A 22166-nucleotide genomic window follows, 5' to 3' on the forward strand; every position below is an offset into this window, starting at 1 on the left:
CGTTCGTTGTGCGGCAGCCACCATCTCTTCAGGTAAGTATCTTTTTCTTTTTACACTTTCTGTTCACGATAAATCCACTAACCATTCACGGGGACGAGCTATGCCTATGAGGTTAGGTTAGGCCTGTTAGGTTAGGTTCCATTAGCACTCATTTCACCCCTAAATATGTGCTTCATCATCGAAAAAATTCCTCAGTACATTCAATTACGCATATATCCGGACAATATCGGTTTTTCTCGATTTACTCCTCCAGGAAATTATTCCTCGGTTTGGGATTTACGTTGTTGAATTCCTTATAAAATAAGCTTTCCAACGATATATGACACGCATTCCTTAGGAAAAGGACGTAAACTAGAGTTATACCCCCACTTTGGTAAAATTTAAGTATCCCCGAAATGTATTTCTTCAATTTTACAGGAGAAAGTACTTTCCAAAAAGAGTTTCTGTATACTATACGAAGGTTTGGGAAGTGTTTTTTGCTGTCGCTGAATTAATTTTCGCAGAAAACCATGTATTTTTCAACGTAAATGAACGTGCATGTAACTGTGCATCATTTATGAATGGTTCGTGGGGTTATCCTTGCTTTTTTCGTGGGGCTATTTATGAATATTTTAAACAATTTTTAAAATGATAATTTTAACTGTTTGCCTAACCAAACCTAACCTACCCTTGCCATGCAAGGTTCATGGGGTTTTCGAACCTGGAAAAAAATACAAAATCTGTAACACGAAAGCAGGTATTTTTCAATGAAGAAGGTTGCAACACTGCATAACCACTGATCATGGACAACGCTAGTCAAGATTTTCTCCGCCATATTGCGTGTAAGGCAAGCAAGAACGAACAAAGACAAATTACTCGATATGTCTAAAAATTGAGATTGTTTGGGTGAAAAAAAAACTAGATGGCACCTTCAAGAATCCTTAGAAATGCAGAATACGTAAGTACCAATGTGAATAGGAAGAAAATAAAGGAATTCCAGACGTTTTAGGGATACTTAACATTTAATCAAATTGACATAGGGCTTCCATGATGGCCTAGTTGTAATGTTATTACCTTTGGTTCTGGGTTTGATTCTCACTGGAGTCATAATACACAGTTCAAGTTCCACTTTAACCTCTGGGTCAAATTCCAATTGCCCTACACGAGCATGTAGTGGATATAAAACAGGCAAACAGGTTTCATCACCATTGTTTTCAATGCCATGGATTTATCAAAACCAAGGTAAAGTTGACGCGTTTACTTGGTTAACGTGTAAGATCTGAAGCGAGCTCCCGCCACGAACGTGGGGATAAACTGCAGGTGAGTTGTTTTCGTCCAGTCACACTCAACCTTCAGCCAATGGGCGCAGCTGTCAGTGTGGAGACCGTGTGAAGGTGGAGAGACAAGGTGGCATAGAATAATGTCTGGCAACAATGTGCGGTGAATGTATTGTTGAAGCTGGTGGGTGCCTTCCATAGAGTTCAAAGCCAGCCAGTCGTTAATGTAGCTAGCACTTTTTTTTGGTAGAAATTTACTATCCGTCGGACACCTATAACTTCTTCATTTCGGAAATTTTTGTCATTCGTACTTACCTATCTGCTTCGCGGAACATTCCTTAAGGTGTATTGATTTTTTTTGATCAAAGTAATTGCAATTTTTCACATTACGAGTACTTCTTTCTCGTAGTGTTTTTGCTTGCCTGAGACACAATATGGCATGTACACCTTCCCACATAATCGCGCGTTGTGCCTGTGTTATTCACTGTTTCAACCTTTGGAACCCAAGAAATGCCCGTGAACAAAGCTCATATGATCTAATTTTTTTTTAAACTTTTTCACAATGTTTTATGAATAAAATTGTAATTGTTCGTGGGGCTATCTGTGAATGGTTTTTGGGGCTATCCATCCCGTAATCGGTTGGAAATTTAAACTAAAGAAATATTTTCGTTCGAAATTTTTGAGTCCAAATTTCTTAGCGATTCCAGGCTCCGCCCCTGGGGTAATTGACCTCCGCTCCAGCTACCTGGCTTTCTCTATAGAGTTCCTGTTGAAGGCATATTTGAAATTGGCCGGAGTCACCTGCCCCCAAATGAGCCTCAAACTTTAAAATTTGAAGAAATCCATTTCCAGGATACGGAAAACTTAACTGAATTTCACTACGCATCCACAACACTTCATATTAGGCATATACCCACAGCCCATTCCTTGTAACGAGTAGCTTACATTCACTGCCACATTTTCGACATCCCTTTCTTCACGATCCCGTGTTCAATTAAATTAAAAAATCCACTGGATCTTCCACACCCGGTACGAATTTCACCACGCATCCACGAAACGTCATGTTTCTAACTTTCATTGTAAACACAGACAGTTCGAAACACTGGATACCCAATGAATGTGAACAAGACACGATGTGTGATGATGTACGAAGGTATACGCGTGAAAGGCTATTATCCGACGGAGAACTAATTTTCAACAAAGAACATGAATTTCCGCTATCATACATTCCCATATCACACAAAAGACCTTCCAGATGTTAGACAATGCTACAGGAAGTTATTAACATAAGTAGTTTCTTGTGTAAAAATGAAGAAATCTGTTCGATGTATAGTAAATTAATACCCTTTTTTTTCCCCATGTAGGTGTAATTCTACCTGAAAGAAACGGGTAAAGAAAGTTAAGGCTGAAATTAAATGACCCAGGGTAGTAACAGATGGAAAACTGGTGGAGTGTTCAGGATTAGGAATGAATGCTATAGATTTACTTTAATGTACAAATATGTTATTAAACTATATTTTACTGTTATATTTGCAGCTGGAACAGGACATGGAAAATTACATGGAGTTCAAGTTGATGCCAAATGTTAACGTTTTGATAAAAAAGGATGTTGTACCCCATATTTTTAATTGCCAATCTAGAACCACACCATTTTTAATGAAACCAACAAGAGGAGCATACCTAAAGAGACAGAGAAAAAGACTTGTCGAAGAGGCCATTTTAAGCTTTGAAATTAGAAATAAAGGTGAGCTGACATACTTTTACATGGTTGAATGGTGGCACAGAATTTTGCTAGTAAGTACAAAAGTGATGAGATTTAAAGTTTTATGTAAAGTACAACTCGTTTCAAGGAACAAAAACCAGAGAAAATAACGGAGTCTGTGCTTTCAAAAAATGATCCTTCATACCTCCGAGTATTTTGTGAAATGTTGTCTGGTCAATTCATGTTGGTTGAAAAATATGATGAATAAAATTTTCAGAATGCCATGTATTCCTTATTGAGATAAAAATGGAACAAGCTACGACTAAGCAGATGTAAGTTTCGACTTTTCTGCCTGCCAATCACTTCCTTAAACTTGAAACTTTTTCGTTTATGTGTTTTTCTGTGCCATTGGAAGTTTGATATTCCCAAGAGAACAAGTAAAAGAGTAGTCTTATAAGCATAATGCAAAGCTTTCTACTACTACAACCATCCAAACCTCTCTTTCCCCAGCTCACTGTGGGGGAGGAGCAGTTTAGGGTTCTCGCATCTGGCTGGACACAGACTGTTCCTCTTGCCCTTAAGGCTTGTATCATTTTTGGCCTTTGTAGATAGTTGTAGTAGATTTGATAGCTAAGAAAAAATTTATAAAACTCGAATAAATAGCATTGTTTTCAGTACATTTCAGGCAACATTTTATGTCTTGTATGCTTTTTTACCATCTCCAATGCAAGAGACTGAAATTTAGGGCCAGAACTCAATCGGTAACGCGTCTGACTACCATGCTAAAGGTCCCAGGTTCGATCCCCGGCCAGTTCAAATCTGGGAACTTTTCTAACGTTGGAAGTGGCCCCGGCGCCTACCCAGCGTCAAATAATATGGGTACCTGGGGGAAACCCTGGGGGGGTAAAGGCGGTCAGGGGCGTGGTGCTGATCACATCACCCCCACTCACGACTGGATCAAGAAAGTGTGGGTCGTTACCCCCACACCCCCTATACGCCTTTAGGGCGTGGTGCTATGCACAGGGGAGCACTTTACCTTTTTTTTACTAATATTTGCAGTTTAACATATCAACGTTTAGGATATTTTTTTTTACCATAACATAATAAATTATAGGCCAGTCAATAAGGCAAGAGATTAGGGAAAGCTGGAACAAATTTTATTATCTTCAAAAAGGGGTTCTTAACAACATACTAATTTTGCACTCCTCTACCACCCCGGATTTGGCCGCCATCTTGGAGAAATGCCATCCAAAATCAGTGTTTTGCAAATATCTCGCTTGAAAAGTATTTTATGACAAAAAATAATGTACATAAAATTCTCTACAAAAAAATTTCTGTGCATTTTTCTTGTAGGATATGCCGTTTGGGTGCTAGCTGAGCGAGAAATTTTATGTTTTTTTCCCCCGCTCAGTTTTGCAAGTGCGGAACTCACGAAAACGTCGTTTCCATGATGTTTTGTGGTATTTATCTTCTATAAAACTGTACTTATTACATTTGTTCTTTTTTACAGAATGTCATTTATGAGTTCAATTGCTTTTATCATTGCATGCAGGTCAGCTGTGCAAGAGATAATATGTTTGGTCTGAAAGAGAAGATAACTCCAAAGGAGCATGTTGACTTTGTCCAAAAAGGTTGTTTCACAATAAAACGCCATTGTAATCAACGTGTCCCGGGTTCGATACCCGTTGGGAGTGAAAATCAGATGTGTTGTACCCAGTTGATCCAGAGTTTTTATTTAATAAATTATTTTACTAAAGAATCACAAGATCAATTCAGAGAAAACTTTAAGTACAAACTTGCCCCATACCAGTTATAGCTGATGAGGTTTGGGATGTGGACAACCAAGAAGCCTTCTGTTAATGATTTTCTGTGTACCACTTGCTGAGAGACAAAGATGCTGCACCGCCAGATTCTTCACATTATACCCTGTAAACACCCTGAAGATTGCGCAAGGGGACTTGTAGCTGTAGAAAAATTGTGCTAAAGCTTCAATAACGTGTTCAAAATCTGACACTGTTGCATTTACTTCTTAAGATTGGTTTTGAAGAGACATGTGCCGCTTCAGTCTGAAAGCTCCCTTCCTCTACTATACTCTGTCCCAGGAATCTCTGGAACAAGGTCGCGTGTTATATTAGAGAAGAGGAGAAAGCTTGTGGGCGGGCGAAGCAGTACACGCTCCTGTAGGCGGTTAGTAGCTGCAGTCGTTTTCCCTCCACCATGCAATTATATTCGCTCTCACATATTCATTGGTCGAGTTACTGTCTTATGGAGTTACTACTTGTGCAGACCCTTGTCTTCGTTTGCTCGCTCCAGAGATTCCGGGGACATAGTATAGAAGACGAACGGAGCTTTCAGATGGATGCAGCACATGTCTCTTGGAAACCAATCTTAAGAAAAATGCAACTTTTCGAACTGACGTGATTCGGCAAGCTGCACGTGTCACTCCAACTGGGCCTTGTTCTCGATACCGTTCTTTGTAGCACCTCGTCAGTTGTGTGCGCATACACGGTGATTGTTTTAGACTAAAGGGGGGCTGTGTCATCACTTAGCTTTAAAATCCCTGTGTAGATTGTGGCCTGTCGCTTTTGCATCGATCTGCAAGCTCACGTCAATTCTGATGATCTATTCCACATTCACTTACAAGAATTCTTGCTGGTAGAAGACAAGTGATGTTTTGGTTTCTAGCAGTAGCAGAAATACAAACATTATGTTCATTTGTTTTATGTTAAATATTACAAAATTATGTTTTAATTAATATGCATATATTACCACTTGAGAATACATTTTCAAGAAGAGTCCTTAGAACATTTATAATAGGCATTTTAATAAGAAATATTTCTTCGAGCTGGCATGCAAAAGAGTTTTCTTGAGTTTCGCTCTTTCACTATGGAGCAGGAAAAAATGTGAAAATACTCGATTCTCTAGTTCCATGATGTTGCTTCCTAGAAGAAAAATGCATAGAACATTTTTTGTATGGAATTTTATGTAGATTAATTTTTGTCATAGTCTCTTTTGCTGTAAAATGCTTTCCAAGCGAGATATTTGCAAAATACTGATTTTGGGCGCCACTTTTCCAAGATGGCGGCCAAATCTGGAGTGGTAGAAGGGTGCAAAATTAATATGTTGTCAAGAACCCTTTTTTGAAGATAATAAAATTTGTTCCAGCTTTCCCTAATTTTTTTCCTTATTGGACCCCAAAATCATTCCTTGTTGACTGGCCTAATAGCTATATTTTTTTTTAGATGATAGATATCCAAAGTTTTAGCAGAAAATATTGGAGCTCTGTAACGTTTTTTTTCATTTAGTTACAGTTCTTTGAAAATGATTTTTTTTTCCCCAAGATATGAGCCCCAATATATCTGGTGTTGGACCTAATGTAAATTTGATATTTACAGCATAATGAGTACAGTTCAAATTGTGATTTAGTTTATTTGCATTGCAATGAGCGGTGTAGTTCTTACATTTCTAGTAATTTTGGTTCTTCAATTCTGAGTTGCAGAGTTCACCAAAACCTTATGACATCACACAAGATTAAAGCAAGCTATGAGGCATTTTAATGTTCAAGGGTCCATCAGTGGCATGCCCACTGTGGGGGTGGGTTATAACATCCCTACTCGTTGTTCCAGTATTCCTAAAAGATATGTTAGAGGAAACAATGATGGCAAATAATTCATCATCATTATGCAAGCATTTGAACTTCCCATCGACAAGTCATTTTTTTGTTCATAGGAGAAAGAAAAAATATCACAGAATAGTGGAAATGATTGTGAAAGTAAATTTGAAGCTTCCTTAAATTAATTATTTATTTATTTATTTACTTAAAGTTTCAGATACAGTACTGAAAGACCATTTTATACTGAAACTGTAGCAACAAGAAAAGAAAATAACACTGTTTGGGAATCCAGAATGTCTTACTTATCAACAAAGAGAAGATGTATCGTCCTTCTTGAGACCAGCACCAACATGATGATATGTTGAAAGCATTTAGGGAAATTATTATAATGCTAAGAACCCTACGCCTGGCCAGTCTAACCTAACTACAAAAGCATTTAAGGACATTATGACCTGACCTGCCTAAACTAACTATGAAACCCCTTCATACCCCACACATGGCCTAGATAGCAGCAGACACTTCATAACCAAGACAACAGTAAACAAATGGCTGGTGGCAAGAAGAAATGTGTATGGAGGTGAAAAAAACATTCTATATCAAGCACACAGTAAATAATCGCTTAAACTCCGAACGAACATAAATGGAAATTAACCATGTACAAATACATGTGTACCATGATGAAATTGGAATTAGACAATCAGAACTTGGGCTGACTTGTTATATATCCAGGGTTTCCACACACCTGGAAATTTCAGGGAATATCACCTAATTGATCAATGGGTCACATTGAAGTACATCTGAAGGGCTAGAATATGCTCCTACCTGTTGATTTTCTTCACACAAGCTGCTTTGAAGACATGGGCTTGTAATATATGTTTACTTTCCATTACAGATTAATTGATATGATGTCCATTTATAAATTTCTGTTTATCAAAAATGTGAAAATATATGTTCTGTATGTGGTATGTTTGGAATGTTGGGAGGGCAAATCAAAAAGTCTGCGCCTAACTATTTATTGCCAGATTATAAACCATAAAAGAAAAACAAGATATACACAATATTCTATGTACTTTCAGCTATTTTTCCACATAATCACCACATAATGACCTGTGTAGGCACTTGTCCCACCGTACCACAAGTTTCACTATGCCCGTTGCATAGAAGATGGCTGGCTGATCACGGAACGGACAACGTTCTGCACTTTGGTGTCGTTCGTGAACTTATGTCCTGCCAGGAACTTCTTAAATGGACCAAAACTATCGTAGTCAGTGGGGCTAGGTCTGGGCTCTACAGGGATGCTCAATAATCTCCCACCCCCATGACTGAAGTTTGGCGATTTGGTGTCAGCGAGGAACGAGGTCAGCCCAATCGCTCATTGTCCTCCACATTTTCCCGTCCATTTTCAAACTCCTTGCACCACCACTGCACACTTGGCAGTGATAAACACTTGTCCCCATACACTGGCTCCATTTCCCTGTGTATATCTGTGGCTGTTTTTCCTTTGCACCATAAAAAACGAATGACGTGGACTTCCTGCGCAGTCCGGCCATCTTTGCAAACTGATAACAGCGCCGTGGCATGGAGGAAATTGGAAGTTACAATAGGGCCGTTCCAAGAAAAGTCTACTGCATAGCTTATACTTATAACTAGCTAGAAAATAATTTGCCGCAAAGACTTTTCGATTTGCCCTCGTATTTTGTGCACTGCAATACAGTTGGAAAAGGTGTTCACTCAGACAAATATCTGTAACCGTAGTCCTTAATTATATGTGCACAAGGATTCTTCATTTAATTTCATTTCAGAAAGTGAAATGATATGAAGTATTTCCCAGTACTGATAAACAACCGATTTACAATTTACTGATTCCGATAACTGAGCCAATGCAAAAGTGCAATTGATTCTTGCAGAACATTCATTCACCTCCTCAATTAATGTATATAACTAAGTGATTCAATATGATTTACTTTAATAATGAACTTCTTATTTAGACATTTATTTATTTTACTCATAACCATGACATACATATTGTATTTTTTTATTCATACAAGTAATAAAAAATGGCTAAAATTATCAGTAATATTACTGATACACAAATATGCTCGCTCATACCAATAGAGTAACAATTAGTTTCCTTCTACTGGTCCCGGGTTCCCAGTCCTGTAGGCATCAAAGGGAATGAATGAGCTGATGCTACCGCCATGTCTACTGATGCAGATGCCGGCCTTCTCGTTCTCTCTCGCTGAGAATGTCATCTTAACTCTTGCTTCGAATCTGACACGGCCATCTCACACTTTGCCATTTTGCTGCAAGAACTGGAGCCTCCGCTGTGCTGTACCTGTAACATATTAAGGTAAATGCCCCAGTGCTCGACCAGTTATTTTTAAAAGTCAAGAAACTAGGCAATGTTGAAGCCTAGCAACACGAGAAAATATATGGCAACACCGTCGTCTGATATCTAGATAACGTTTTTGGTAGCGCAAATTTTGGCTTGTTATCCTTGTCAGTTTTATTAGAGACAAGTGTAACTTATTTGACAGTTAAGGGGGTTCTAAAGCTCAAATTAATTTGGATAACGATACAACTAATATAGATTCAGTAAGGAAGAAAGTTTCCAATATAAAAGGTTGGTTTATTCACTAGAACCTTGAATCCTTATAATTTTGTTACGATTAAAGGCATTTAAGTAAATAACATGTTCAAACTGTCGTGAACAGATGGCGATGAAGTGGTAGTTTTGTCAATACCGGTGCATTTTTTTCTTTTATGACTAGTAAGGAAGATTTTGTTGTGAAACAACGGCTTCAGGCTGTAGCCGCAAGCATCTGAAATACTATGTGAAAAAAGTGAAAACATGTACCTTCAGAAAGTGGTTATACAAGGTGTTCCATTTTCAACACAACCCGGAGTTGGGGATAGTACAACTTTTGAACTAGAAGTGGTACACATATAATCCTTATACCAAATTGAAGCCTTGTTCATGTATATACGAGGGTCGTTCAAGTCAATCGGGGACTTTTTTTTAAAACAAATAGAAGAACAAATTTCAAAGTGTGGTAACTGGATTTATTTTTCCACATAACCTCCTGCTACAGTTATACACTTATCCCAGTGTTTAACTAACGACTGGAATGCTTCGGCATAGAAAGATTTATCATTACGGCGGAACCATTGTAGGACAGCATTCTTCACTTCATCACCAGTGTTGAAATGTTTTCCTCTAAGGAATTCCTTCAGGGTTCCAAACAGGTGAAAATCACTTGGCGCTAAGTCAGGACTATAGGGGTGTGTGGTAATACCTCCCAGCCGATTTCCTGGAATGTTTGGAATGTGCGTTGAGCAGTATGCTGTCGTGCATTGTCTTGCAAAAAGAGAACACCCTTTGTGATGAAACCCGGACGTTTCTTCCATAAACTCTTATGCACATCACGCAGAACACTGCAGTAATACTCACTGTTGATAGTATAGTATTGATACTTGCAATTTCACGACAGGTTATGCGACGATTGTCCAGGATCAGCTGCTCCACGCGCTGAATGTTCCCAGGAATGACTGGCGTGGGCTGTGATCCACCACGACCGGGATCGTCAGTAATAAAGATACGGCCATCTTTGAAGCGCTTACACCATTCAAATGTCTTACTGCGACAGAGTGTCTCATCACCGTACTGAGCCTGAAGTCTTCTGTAAATTTCAGCAGGTTTTCTGTCCTCGTTCACTAAAAAACTTCATCACAACACGCTGTTCCATGTAGACGTCCACACTGTTGTCCGCCATCTTGAATAACGGTCTATGCAGAAGCGTGGGAAATAAGCGCCGCCTAGCAGTAACAGCACACAGTTGCCAGTTCCTACTGCATACAAAACCTCCAGCCTAGTCGTCTATTTAAACCTGGAAAAAAAATAAGTCCCCGATTGACTTGAACGCCCCTCGTATTTTTAAACCGGGGAACAATGATTGGATTTCATTAGTGTCCATGCCGTGTTGCCAGATGTAATTGAAAGTGTAAATGAAATTTTTTACAAAGCATGAAAAATGGCACATAACACACATACTGTCGGTAATTTTCAGTTTTGGTTAGGTGGATTAGCTCGGCATCTATAGCAGTGAAAAAAGAAATGTTCATTTCTACCGACAGCCAATCTGACGAGGCGAGGCATCTTGAAGGGGGGAACTAGGAAAATAGTTGTTTTTAGAAATTAAGGCCACATTGCCAACACTGCTGGTGTTTCAGTGCCACAAAAGGTGTGTTTCAAAACTGTATACAGTAGGCATTGTGTAGATGCCTAGAGAGAGAAGAAAATATCGACCTTGCATTACTACATTTATCACTTCCTAACTATGCACAAACATTCCATAAAAATTGAAAGAACATCATCCCCCCTCTCTTTAGTAATATTTTTTATCTTCAGAAGTCAAAGAGGGCAAGAGAATGCTGTGGAAATATGGCTTTATAGTCAAGCTGGTATGATAAGTTGCCAACATGCTAAATGGTCCCGGGTTCAAAGGTAGATTTATTTATTTATTTATTTATTTGAGAAAATTTCAGATACAGCACAGGTGGCCATTTTACACTGAAATTGTCAACAATGAGAAAGCAATAATTATAATAAGCATAAAAATAAAAAATAAAATAAAATAAATAAATAAAAATAAATAAGAAATAATTAAGAGTAACAAAACAACATAAAAGTGAATAGCAAATGAACAAAAAAATAAGTAAGAGATGGCACTATGTGATATTAATTACAAGTATTTCTTCTGATAGAAGACCGAAAGGCAAACTCGGAGGAAAATATATCAATACTTGAGGGGAGATCATTGTATTGTGCTGCAAGTCTATAAAAGAGAGATCTTTTCTGAATTTCTAGTCTAGGTTTTTTAGTATAAAATAACCTTGTATTGCGAGTTGTGCGCATAGGTACTCTAAAGTGGAATTCCTCAAGGAGTGTGTTGCAGCGGATTTTGCCATTCACAATTTTGTATAAATAACTGAAATCATTCTGCGAACGTCGCTGATAAGCAGTTTGTAAGTTTAGAAAAGACAAGAGATGCGGAGATGAAAAATTGCGTAATGAGGGAACCCTGTGACGGACTATAGCTAGGAAGAAGTGAAAGACTGAATCGAACCTGGAGAGGTGAGTGGGACATGCCATGGACCAGACGGGAGAGCAGTATTCTATTATTGGGGAGATGAATGATGTGAAGTACAAAGTGAGAGCTGAGATGTCACTAATTTCAGTGAAACGGTAGAGTAAACCTAAGAGACGCATGGCCTTTTTTGTGGTGCATAAAATATGTTCCTCAAATGTGAGCTTTTGGTCGAAAACAATGCCTAGGTCTTTGTGAGAGGATACTGCTTTGATGTTATTGCCAGAGATGGAGTAAGATGACTTTAACAGATTCTTCTTGAGAGAGATAGTGAGAGTAGTACACTTGTCAGGATGTAATGTAAGGTCCCATGTCAGGCACCAGGAAGTAAATGTTGCTATGTCATTCTGAAGAAGATGAGTATCGTCGGAAGTGGAGATTTCCCTGAAAATTTTACAGTCATCTGCGAAAAGAAGGTAATTGCTAGAGGGAGCTGTGAGATGGTCGGCAAGGTCATCGACGAATAATATAAACAAGAGAGGTCCTAGAACACTACCCTGTGGAACTCCAGAGAGGACAGGAAGAAAGTTAGAAACAGTTCCAGGAAGAACAACACGTTGTTGGCGATCGCTAAGGTAGTCTGTGAGAAGGGTGAGAAATTTGCCATGAATGTTGAATCTATTGCATAATTTGTGAATCAGAAGACGATGACTAACAGTATCAAAGGCTTTGGCCAGATCAAAGTATATTACATCTAATTGTGAATTATTTGAAATGCATTCCATAGCATGTGAGAGTAAAACAGACAAGAGCTACCAGGAAGAAAACCATGTTGCTTAGAGCTTAAGTACGGAGAAACAAATTTGTACAGTCTGTCTTTGATTACTTTTTCACAGATGATGGACAGAGGAGAGAGTAAGGAGATTGGCAACTAGTGTATGCCTAGAATGGAATTAATTACACATTTCGAAACGACTGCTATGTTTATTAAAAATGTAATGGATTTGAGAGTAACTACTTTGATATTAAATCAGGGGCCTCTCCAATGGGGCAGTGGTAGCATCGTCGTCTTGCAATCAAGGGGTCCCAGGTTCGATACCCGTTGGAGGCACATAGTGGTTTGGATCCCAATTTAAACTGTAGGTCCAGTCATGATTAGCCATACTGTGCACAAAGCGGACTTAAAACACTAAATCAATAGATATTTAATCTTGTACAAGATATGGAAAGGCATGTGGACGAGCCATAAATGCCAAAAAGACAATGAGAGTTGATACTAGCATATTGTTGTGTATGGAATTGATGCCACTATAGTTCTTGCTTTGTGTGGAAACCTAAATCTGAAAATCCTTAACAACCGCGTCATTATAATTTTGTTTTAAAATCTGTGGCTATGTATAAGAATAACGAAACAAATGTTTTTACTACCACCTTTAGAACATTGTTTTTCGACCAATCAGTGTCGTACCGATTTACCTTTGTAGTATGCATATGTTGTGTAATATTATTCTACGATTCCAGAACAATATCTCTTTAGATACAGATTAAATTAAACATATTAATAGGTGACATTGCAAACTTGTGTAAACAAACTCAAAATCATCTTTAGTTTAAAATGTAGATGCATGTAATTTACAGTCACGCTGAAAGTAGGTATGGTCTAACGGTTCCATATTTGGTCCTCAAGTGTAAAATGATTTTGTGAAGAAGAAAAAATTTGACATTTTTAGAAATTAGCGGGTCAAGTCATTGATTGGAAATGCATGTCGTATGCACTTTCTACATTCCATGTATTTAAGAATATGCATAGTTACACAAAATTGAAAGAAAAAAGTTACACTGTACAAATGTGGATTCGAACACACACATGTTGGAGCTTCATTGGTGACTACAAAAATAACAAAAAATTAAACTTCTTTGACCGGGATTGAACATGCATCCTTCAGAACGTGAAGCCGTAACTCTGTCCACTCAACTACAGCTCCTACTGGTAGCTATGTGAGTAGTTACTTGTAAGTTGTTTCGATTGTTTCATCATCACTGATGATGTGCATTTCTTCTCTTTCAGATATAGTTATTTTTTCAGACCGCTATAATTTTTAACCTCCTGCAACCCATGTAAATCTTTCTGCAATACATTATTGGGATGCAACTCTGAGAAACAGAATATCTTAGTTTCAAAGAAATTGAGGTGGTATTGGTGTGTTCAGTCACACTCATTACCTTAAAATGTTTAATATTTGATGTTTTGCTTGCAACACCACCATCACCCAAGCATAAATTTTTTAGACAAATAAGTACCTACCCTTGATTCACGTGTAGATCTGGCAACATGGCACGTGGTTGCCACAACAAACGGTTGCCTTTAATTCCCCCTTAATTCTTTTTCTTTCTGTTTATTTGTTTTCACCATTACTTCAACATAATGTGCTTCTATGTACGTTAATATTTTTGAGAGTGTAAAATCTAAGATTTTGACTAACGAGTTTATTAGCACTATGTCGAAAATTGGGACACACGTATTATGAGTGCTCCAAAGTTCGACACCTGTTGAATACTCTACATGCTAAATAAAACTAGTTCACATTAACAATGACCAGTATATGGAACGAGTCAGGTCTAAAATTCAGCTTCGGAACCAGCGTTCGACCACCGTCGGTTGATTACTAGTGCATTACCTGTCGAAGTTTGGTGAACGCGTTTAGATGTTGTTTATTGACTCTGGATACCAATTACATGTCAAATACTGAGTTTACACAAATTGAGAAAAACGTTCCTTTAGTAAATTTTAAGGACATCGAGTGTGTTGTGGAAGCAAAAGCCTTTAGTGTCCGGATGGTCGATATTTCAACCAAGAGCTCACAGGAGCAATTAACGTGCCAGTTTTTTAAAAAAAATACACATTATATTTCAGTTCGCTTTCTTTATCTTTAGTATACATATGAAGGTTGGCATACTCGAACTACAAAACAATATATCCATTGTTGCTATTATTAACAAGCGTCATTTGAAAAAGTCCTTTGTTTCCTTGTTACTATAGGACAAAATGAAGATAGAGGCTCAACCACTGCATTTTTTTGAAAATTTTAAATTCTAAATGTAAGAATAAGTAAAAAAGCATCATTTTAAGTAATAATATAAAAATAAGTAACCCATGGCTCTGCAGCCTATGAGGGCCTTGGGCTAACTCCTGACTGCCAGTCTCACTTCCTCCCTCCTTCCCTCATTTTATGTAACATCTGACAATTAAGGGTCCAAGGAGAAAGGGAGGGCAACGGTCCAAAGTTCAAAATTTTCCGTAATTACGCAAAATTTTTTAACGCCCTAAGTTTTGGGGCACGAAAATTACATATTCTCATAAAGTGGCCATTTATCGTGCTCCCCTCCAAATTTGGTGCATTCAACATCCATAGGGTCAGCACTAGAAGCAAAATTTTGGACATTGTCCCGAAGCTGGCAGTACTACCGCTTTATGTAATGTTGTTAGTTTTTTTACTCAAGAAGTATCAGTTTGATTTCAACAAAAGTTTGCACGGTTGTAGAAATGTACCACCGCTACATACTAATTTTTTTTTCACTCACTTCGTTCTATTGAGGGGGAGTTGGGAAGGGGGGCAGAGGCAATTAAAAGAAATACTAATCATAATTTTCTTCTTCCTTTTTAAGACTAATTATTGGGAGGCACCGTGTATGAATTTTACCTCCGCTAAAAGCCCTGTCTTTAAGAAAGATACCAAAATCAATTTCATCTCTCTACGACAATTAGTTCTCGAGCAATGATTTTTTTGTACTTCACAGCAAGTTTGAAAAGGTACAGGCTTCAACGAGAATACACCCGCGAAATTGTGAAACAAGGGAAGAAATTTGTATATAAGTTTGAAAGCATTATCCCAGTCAAGAGTTTTTAATTTTAATAGGGGTTTTATGCATATTTTAAACTTTTTTTTTTGTTATTTCAGGGGTTTCGTTTTAGAAAATGTTTCTGGCATACAAGAGCCTCATAAGCTCCTAAAGTGTATATGTTCATCTGTTTGAAGCAGTATTTTTTATCTTCATGCATATAGCAATGCTTTTGTTTACTTTTTACAAGGCTTGTATTATTTATTAAGAAAGTAAAAGGGGGTGTCGATTACTGGGACATGGTAAGTCGATTACTAGCACAGTCCATTTATGAGGGTGTCGGAACACTGGTGCATTTGCTGCACGTTAGAAAACATAAGTTATGGTCACAATTTGCAATGAAACACGAAATACATTCTTTGAAATGTTACATGAAGGTTTGATTTCTATGATGGAATTTTATTTTTCATAAGGTAATTTAAATGTCCAATGTACAAAATAAAAACTGTAATTTTCGTCACTAAGCAGTCAAACACTTGTGCATTTACCTTAAGTGTTCGACACATTCTTCTCGCATGTGCTGATTTTAATTTCCTCAGACAGAGTTTTAACCTTCCCAATGATTTATCATCCATCCATGTTGGGAAATGGTGACAGTGTTTTACCCAATATTTGTTTCTTTTTTGAGAAGAGCAGGCCTTTTATACTGTTTGTGACCGTTCTCAAAGGTCTTTTTACACCTTTTTTAAAAAAGATTTAAGTTATAAGGTAAGAGTTTTTAAATAAGGGGATTTTCCCCATATATTTAGAAGGGTGCAAAATGGCCACAAAGGCAGAAGCACCCAAAACTCAATCAGCTAGTCCATGTCATCTCTAATAATAATAATAAGGTGGTGATGTTAAGATTATGACTGGAAATGGAGGCTATTGTGAAAAAAATAAACAATACTGCACTGTGTATTGACCATAGGCGCCGACTCCATGGGGCTTGGGGGGGGGGGGCTCGAGCCCCCCCAATGTTAACGATGTGGGGGCCAGAGCCCCCCAATAATTTTGCTTAAGAGGATCTAATGTATTATTTTGCTTCTCTTATAAAGTTTACTCTGAATTGTGCCACATGATCTTAACTTTAAATACACATTTGAAATGTTTTAGACCATCAACTTTGGGGGGCTATGACCAGAGACAGCAAAACACATGACTTATTACTATATACTAAGAATATAATTATCATATATTAATCAGAGACATAATAAATTTAGCAAACGACTTCTTCAAGACTGTTTGGGAATCCCCTAAAAGAATGCAAATATTTAGGAATATTATTGAGTGAATGAGAAGGCTGGCCATACTGGACTGCGACCAATTTGCCCTCGTCGGTGGACGTTGAGAGCCTCCAGTATGCAACAGATCTTAAGGAACTATGAAAACCTTCTCAATTTTTTTGAGAAATTTTCTGAAGAAGATTCTACTGACGCAGCATCAAAATGTGCTGGATACCTGGAGACAATGCTTCACTTCAAGACATTTTTCTTTCTCTCCCTCTACTGCCATGAGATTGGTCCAATAGAAGAGGTAAACTGTAAGATTCAGTCTCCACACATTGATGCTACAGAAGTGGGATGAAAACTGAAATACTTGACTGACATCTTTCAAGAAAAGCGAATGGGTTTTGAGCAGTTCTGGCAGAGGTCAAAATCAGCCTCGTTGATGAGCCAGAATTGCCCCGGCAACGTCATGTCCCTAAGAGGCTTAAAAAACCTAATGCTGCCAAACCTCACAAGTTCTACACTCCAAAATAGTATTATAAATCAATATACACTGACGTGTGTAACACAGAAAAATCATGTGTTAAACAAGGACATGAATCTACAGGACTTCAAAAAGTAACAGCCGTAGAGAAAGAATGCATCTCAGCTGTGAACAGTTGCACAACAAACTTTCAGCAAACGCGAGAATTATTTCGCCAAGATTTGGATGCCGATAGGCTTTCCTTACACATGTCCATGCTTGGTGATATCGCCAAACAGAAGAAAGTGGTTCTAACTACCATGCGTGACATAATGAAGTTTATTTTGGAAGACAGCACCCTCCAGGAGTTTCTGCCTGAAGTTGCCAAATTCATGATGGTCCTCCACACTGTGTCAGTGACGACAGCCACAGCCGAAAGGTCATTCAGTGCTATTCGCCGACTAAAGACATATTTGAGATCTACAATGGAGCAGAAGAGACTAAGCAGCTTAGCGTATTATACATACATCAAACTTGATAGTAGAGCAACGTTTGCTTTATTTTTAAATCATGTTCATATGTTTTTGTTTTGTATGTCACTTTATATCTTAGTGTACATGCTATTTTTTTTATTATTGCAAAATTCAATTTAAAAGTAAAATATTGTAGCAAGAACAAAAAAGTAAATCTATTTTCCTGCAATTTGTGTTAGCATTTATGTAAATAATTAAATAAAACTGTTAAATATTGTAAATTCGTTATTTTATGGGCACGTCAACACTAAGGTTATTTGCAACCCATCACATGTCTGTTGCGGACATTAAAACACACCCATGTCCTTGCTGGGACTCGAACCCGAGACCTCTGGATCAAAGCGAGTTGAGTTGACCACCCAACACATTCGGTTACCGAGGCCGGCATAAAACTGTTAGGTTGGCCTCTTAATGTAAATACATACTTTTCAATAAAAATGTTAATTGTTATCTAAAAAAACAAATGAGCAGACACAAAAGACATAAAGCGACTTTGAAACATTTTCTAAACGTTTTTCATGTTACATTTCATTTGCATGAGGAATATAATAGCTGCTTAAAAACTGCTTGCTATACGAAGACGTAATTTTTATTTTTAAAAAAGGGAGGGAGTGAGTCATTCATTTATTTCAGTGATCAGAGCCCCCCAATAATTTTAACAAGTCGGCGCCCCTGGTATTGACTACTCTTCGGAAAAATTGAAAATTGTGGAAACCTCCGGGAAAATACATTTCAAGTTCACGTGGGAACCCTGATATCATAATATTGATTTGTTTTAATGCATTTGTATTACAGTGTGTACAAAAGCCCCTTTTAATGGAACTTTCATTAAAACTCAAACTGTTTCTAAAGTTTCAAAGAAAGTCATGAGAAAGGACAAGGAAACATTACATAGAAGCTCTTGTTTTATGTGTTTGAAGTATAACAGCTATTTTGTATTTGTGAAGTTATGACATTTGAAAGATGTTTGTGTAACAGTTTGAGTTTTAACTGCTATGTTTTGATGTGCTCATTTCATTTTTTTAAAAATAGGTTGTGCATTAAAAACATTAAATGTCTTGAACTTTTTTAATGAATTGTATTCAGTTTATATGTATTTTGTATACCTATGTCAACATTTATTGTTTTATGTACAATCAATTATAAGTGTAGGAAATGTTTTTTTTAAATGTAAATAGAAAATTGAAACTGTGGGAGGAATGTAATTGCTACAAGGAGGCCTATTAAAGCTTAGTTCTTTTTTAAACATGTTTGAAACAGATTTAGCTGAAAATAAGCCCCATTCATCCATAAACAAAAAAGTATTTCTGGCCGACCTCTGTGTTGGAGTGGTTGTTAGCACAGGGCATCACAATGCCAGTGGTCCCAGCTTCAAATCCTGGCCTGGTTATGGGTGTTCTTTGTGAGTGTCCCTTCATCAATGTTATCATATCATTATTCATCATCATCTTCGCAATTAACCAAAATTAGCAGAAAAGTGAAGTAAAATAAAGCAAATCAATCAATCAAAAGCATTTCTTCCAATAGCTGATGGTGCTCTGTCCCTGTGCCCTTCTCATGAGGGGTGAACCACTGGTACTTTTCAGGTGCGTTTTTTATAATGCATACAGCAAGACACGCTGGTATTCCCACCGAAGGGAACGAGCTATGCCTGGAAGCATACTGGCCTTTCGGCATACATTAAGAAAATTTGGCTTGGTACCAGTGCTGCTTATAAGGAAACTCTAGCTGATAAGATACCAGAAGAACAAAACAAAATCTGAGTGCAAGGCTTTTTGTGTGGCTTTTTAAATAAATGGAGAGTGAACATTATCAACTCTTGCTCACTGTGAATTCTGTTGATTATCATGACTCTGTAGGGTGTTTTTGTCAATAAACATATAAAGTGTATAAACGAGAGATCAAGAGTTAATATACTACATAGGTTGTAGTCTGTGCAAAGCTGCACTATCGATGTTCTACTGTTTTGGTTCTCGAATATTTTTTTTTTGTAGCACTTGTGTTCGTCCGAGTGAGAAGCACAATAAAACTTCTCGGAATAAACTGTATAAACTGTACGTGTTCTTTTATTACACCAACATAGGTTATGGGCCCAGAACACCCAGAACACGTCTAATGCAGTTGTAATAAGGAAAACGAGGAAGTGCGGCTGTTCATGTTTGAATACGGACTGTGAAAATGGAGTCGGTGAAATCGACTATACAGAAGTTAAATAACAGGAACTATCAAACGTGGAAGTACAAATTGGAGTTACTACTTCTAAAGGAAGAATTGTTGGATGTAGTGACGGGTGTGCAGCCAAAAGAACCGGACGAGGAATGGAAGAAAAAAGACGGAAAAGCTAGGGCCACCATTGGACTTTTGCTGGAAGATGATCAACTCGTTCATGTAAGAAAGCAGGAAACAGCGAAAGGATATTGGGATTCTTTGAAACGGTATCATGAAAAATCAAGTCTCACAACTAAAGTGTATTTATTGAAGAAATTGTGCCGCTTACAGCTTAGTGAAAATGGTGACATGGAGCAGCACATTAATGCAATGTTGGATATTGTGGATCAACTTGCAGCTTTTGGTGAAAATTTAGCGGAACATTTGCAAGTAGCAATGTTGTTGTGTAGCCTGCCGGACAGTTACGAGACGCTAATTACTGCACTGGAGACGAGACCGGAAGAAGACCTAACTTTAGAAATGGTGAAAGGGAAGCTCATACATGAATATAAGAGAAGAAAGGAAGCCAAAACTGACAGTGGTGTTTATTCAGAAAGTGCTCTTAAAGTGAAATCCGATAATGTGAAAAGTGTCTGTTTTTTTTTGTAAAAAGCCAGGTCACTTTAAACGTGATTGTTTTAAGTACAAGGCACATAAAAGGAAAATTGTGTATAAAGCAAACCAGGTGAGTAATGTTGAAGAAAGTGAAAAAAGATATGATGAAAGTGGTTCTGATTGTGATAATGTTCATTTTCTGTGTTTTGAAGCAAGTGAAAAAGGTACAGGTAGAGACAAATGGTACATTGATTCAGCAGCCACATGTCATATGACCAGTGACAAGGAATTTTTTGCCACATTTAATCCAAGTATAGCAAATGAAATATACCTTGCAGATGGAAGTTGTTTGAAATCACAAGGAATGGGTGAAGGTGTAATACAATGTATACATGATAAAGGTATACAGAATGTATTAGTAAAATCTGTGTTGTATGTACCTGAGTTGCATGGTAGTTTACTATCAGTGAAATGTCTTACTGAAAAAGGTTTAAATGTTGAATTTCACAATAACACATGTATCATTAGTAAAGATGGAAAAACTGTTGCATCAGCAGATCTGACAAATAATTTATATAAGTTGAATACTATTTCAAATGTAGAATCTGTAAATCAATTGCACAAAGTAAGTCATGAAAATGACAGGAAATGTATTCATCTTTGGCATCGTAGGTTAGGACACAGAGATGCAACAATTGTTAAAAATCTTGGTAAAGGAAATTTAGTTAAAGGTGTTGATATTGATGCATGTAATGTAACTAAAGTTTGTGAGGAATGTATTCAAGGTAAAATTTCTCGTAAATCATTTCCAAAATTGAAAACTGAAAAATCAAAGGAATTATTAGATATAGTGCATTCAGATGTATGTGGTCCGATGGACGTTGAAACTCCTAGTGGGAACAAATATATACTTACATTTATAGATGATTTTAGTAGGTTTACTATGGTATATCTAATGAAGAAAAAGAGTGAAGTTGAAGATAAGTTACAGGAATTTGTACAGTATGTAAAAAACAAATTTAAAAGAAAACCTAAAGTAATCAGGACTGATAATGGAGGAGAGTATATGACATTACAATTGAAAGATTTCTTCAAAAGGGAAGGAATAGAACATCAAACTACAGTACCATATACCCCACAACAGAACGGCGTTGCGGAAAGGAAAAACAGAAGCTTAGTTGAAATGGCTCGTTGCATGATAATTGATGCTGGCATGCACAAAAAGTACTGGGGTGAAGCTATAAATACAGCAAATTACTTACAGAACAGGTTACCCACAAAGATATTAGAGACTACTCCATATGAAAAATGGTACGGAAAGCAACCATACATGGGTCATGTGAAAGTGTTTGGCAGTGTTGGATATGCTATGATTCTAAGTCATCGACACAAGATGGACGTTAAAGGAAAGAAACTTGTCTTAGTTGGATATGAAGGATATAAAGGATATAGGTTACTAGATATGACATCTGATAAGATTTACATAAGCAGAGACTGTAAATTTATTGAAAACTCAAGTCATGTAATTTCAACTTTGAAACCTATCCAAAAATCTGAATCTAATCATAATACTGATTGTGAATTATCCGTGGACATTCTTGGAGAGGAACCAGAAATGCATTCACATTTTGGTAAAAAGGA

The 22166-nt window shown here is 37.4% G+C and overlaps 1 protein-coding gene across 3 annotated transcripts in view; it reads left to right on the forward strand.

Annotated features, from left to right (window-relative positions):
• LOC145985264 (uncharacterized) overlaps positions 1–22166 on the forward strand; it is a 44666-nt gene that overhangs the window by 2224 nt on the left and 20276 nt on the right. For 2 of the 3 annotated variants that reach the window (XM_083119064.1, XM_083119061.1), the window contains exon 2: positions 2793–3000. The exons of the other annotated variant lie outside the window; for it this stretch is intronic. In XM_083119064.1, coding sequence (XP_082975190.1) covers positions 2805–3000 — 196 coding nt within the window. In that variant the 5' untranslated portion in view covers positions 2793–2804. The remainder of the gene's footprint in view (positions 1–2792; positions 3001–22166) is intronic. 3 annotated transcript variants of the gene reach the window in all.

The sequence above is a fragment of the Lepisma saccharinum genome, chromosome 3 (assembly GCF_977018435.1).
Source record: "Lepisma saccharinum chromosome 3, izLepSacc3.1, whole genome shotgun sequence".
In the NCBI taxonomy this organism is placed as follows: domain Eukaryota; kingdom Metazoa; phylum Arthropoda; class Insecta; order Zygentoma; family Lepismatidae; genus Lepisma; species Lepisma saccharinum.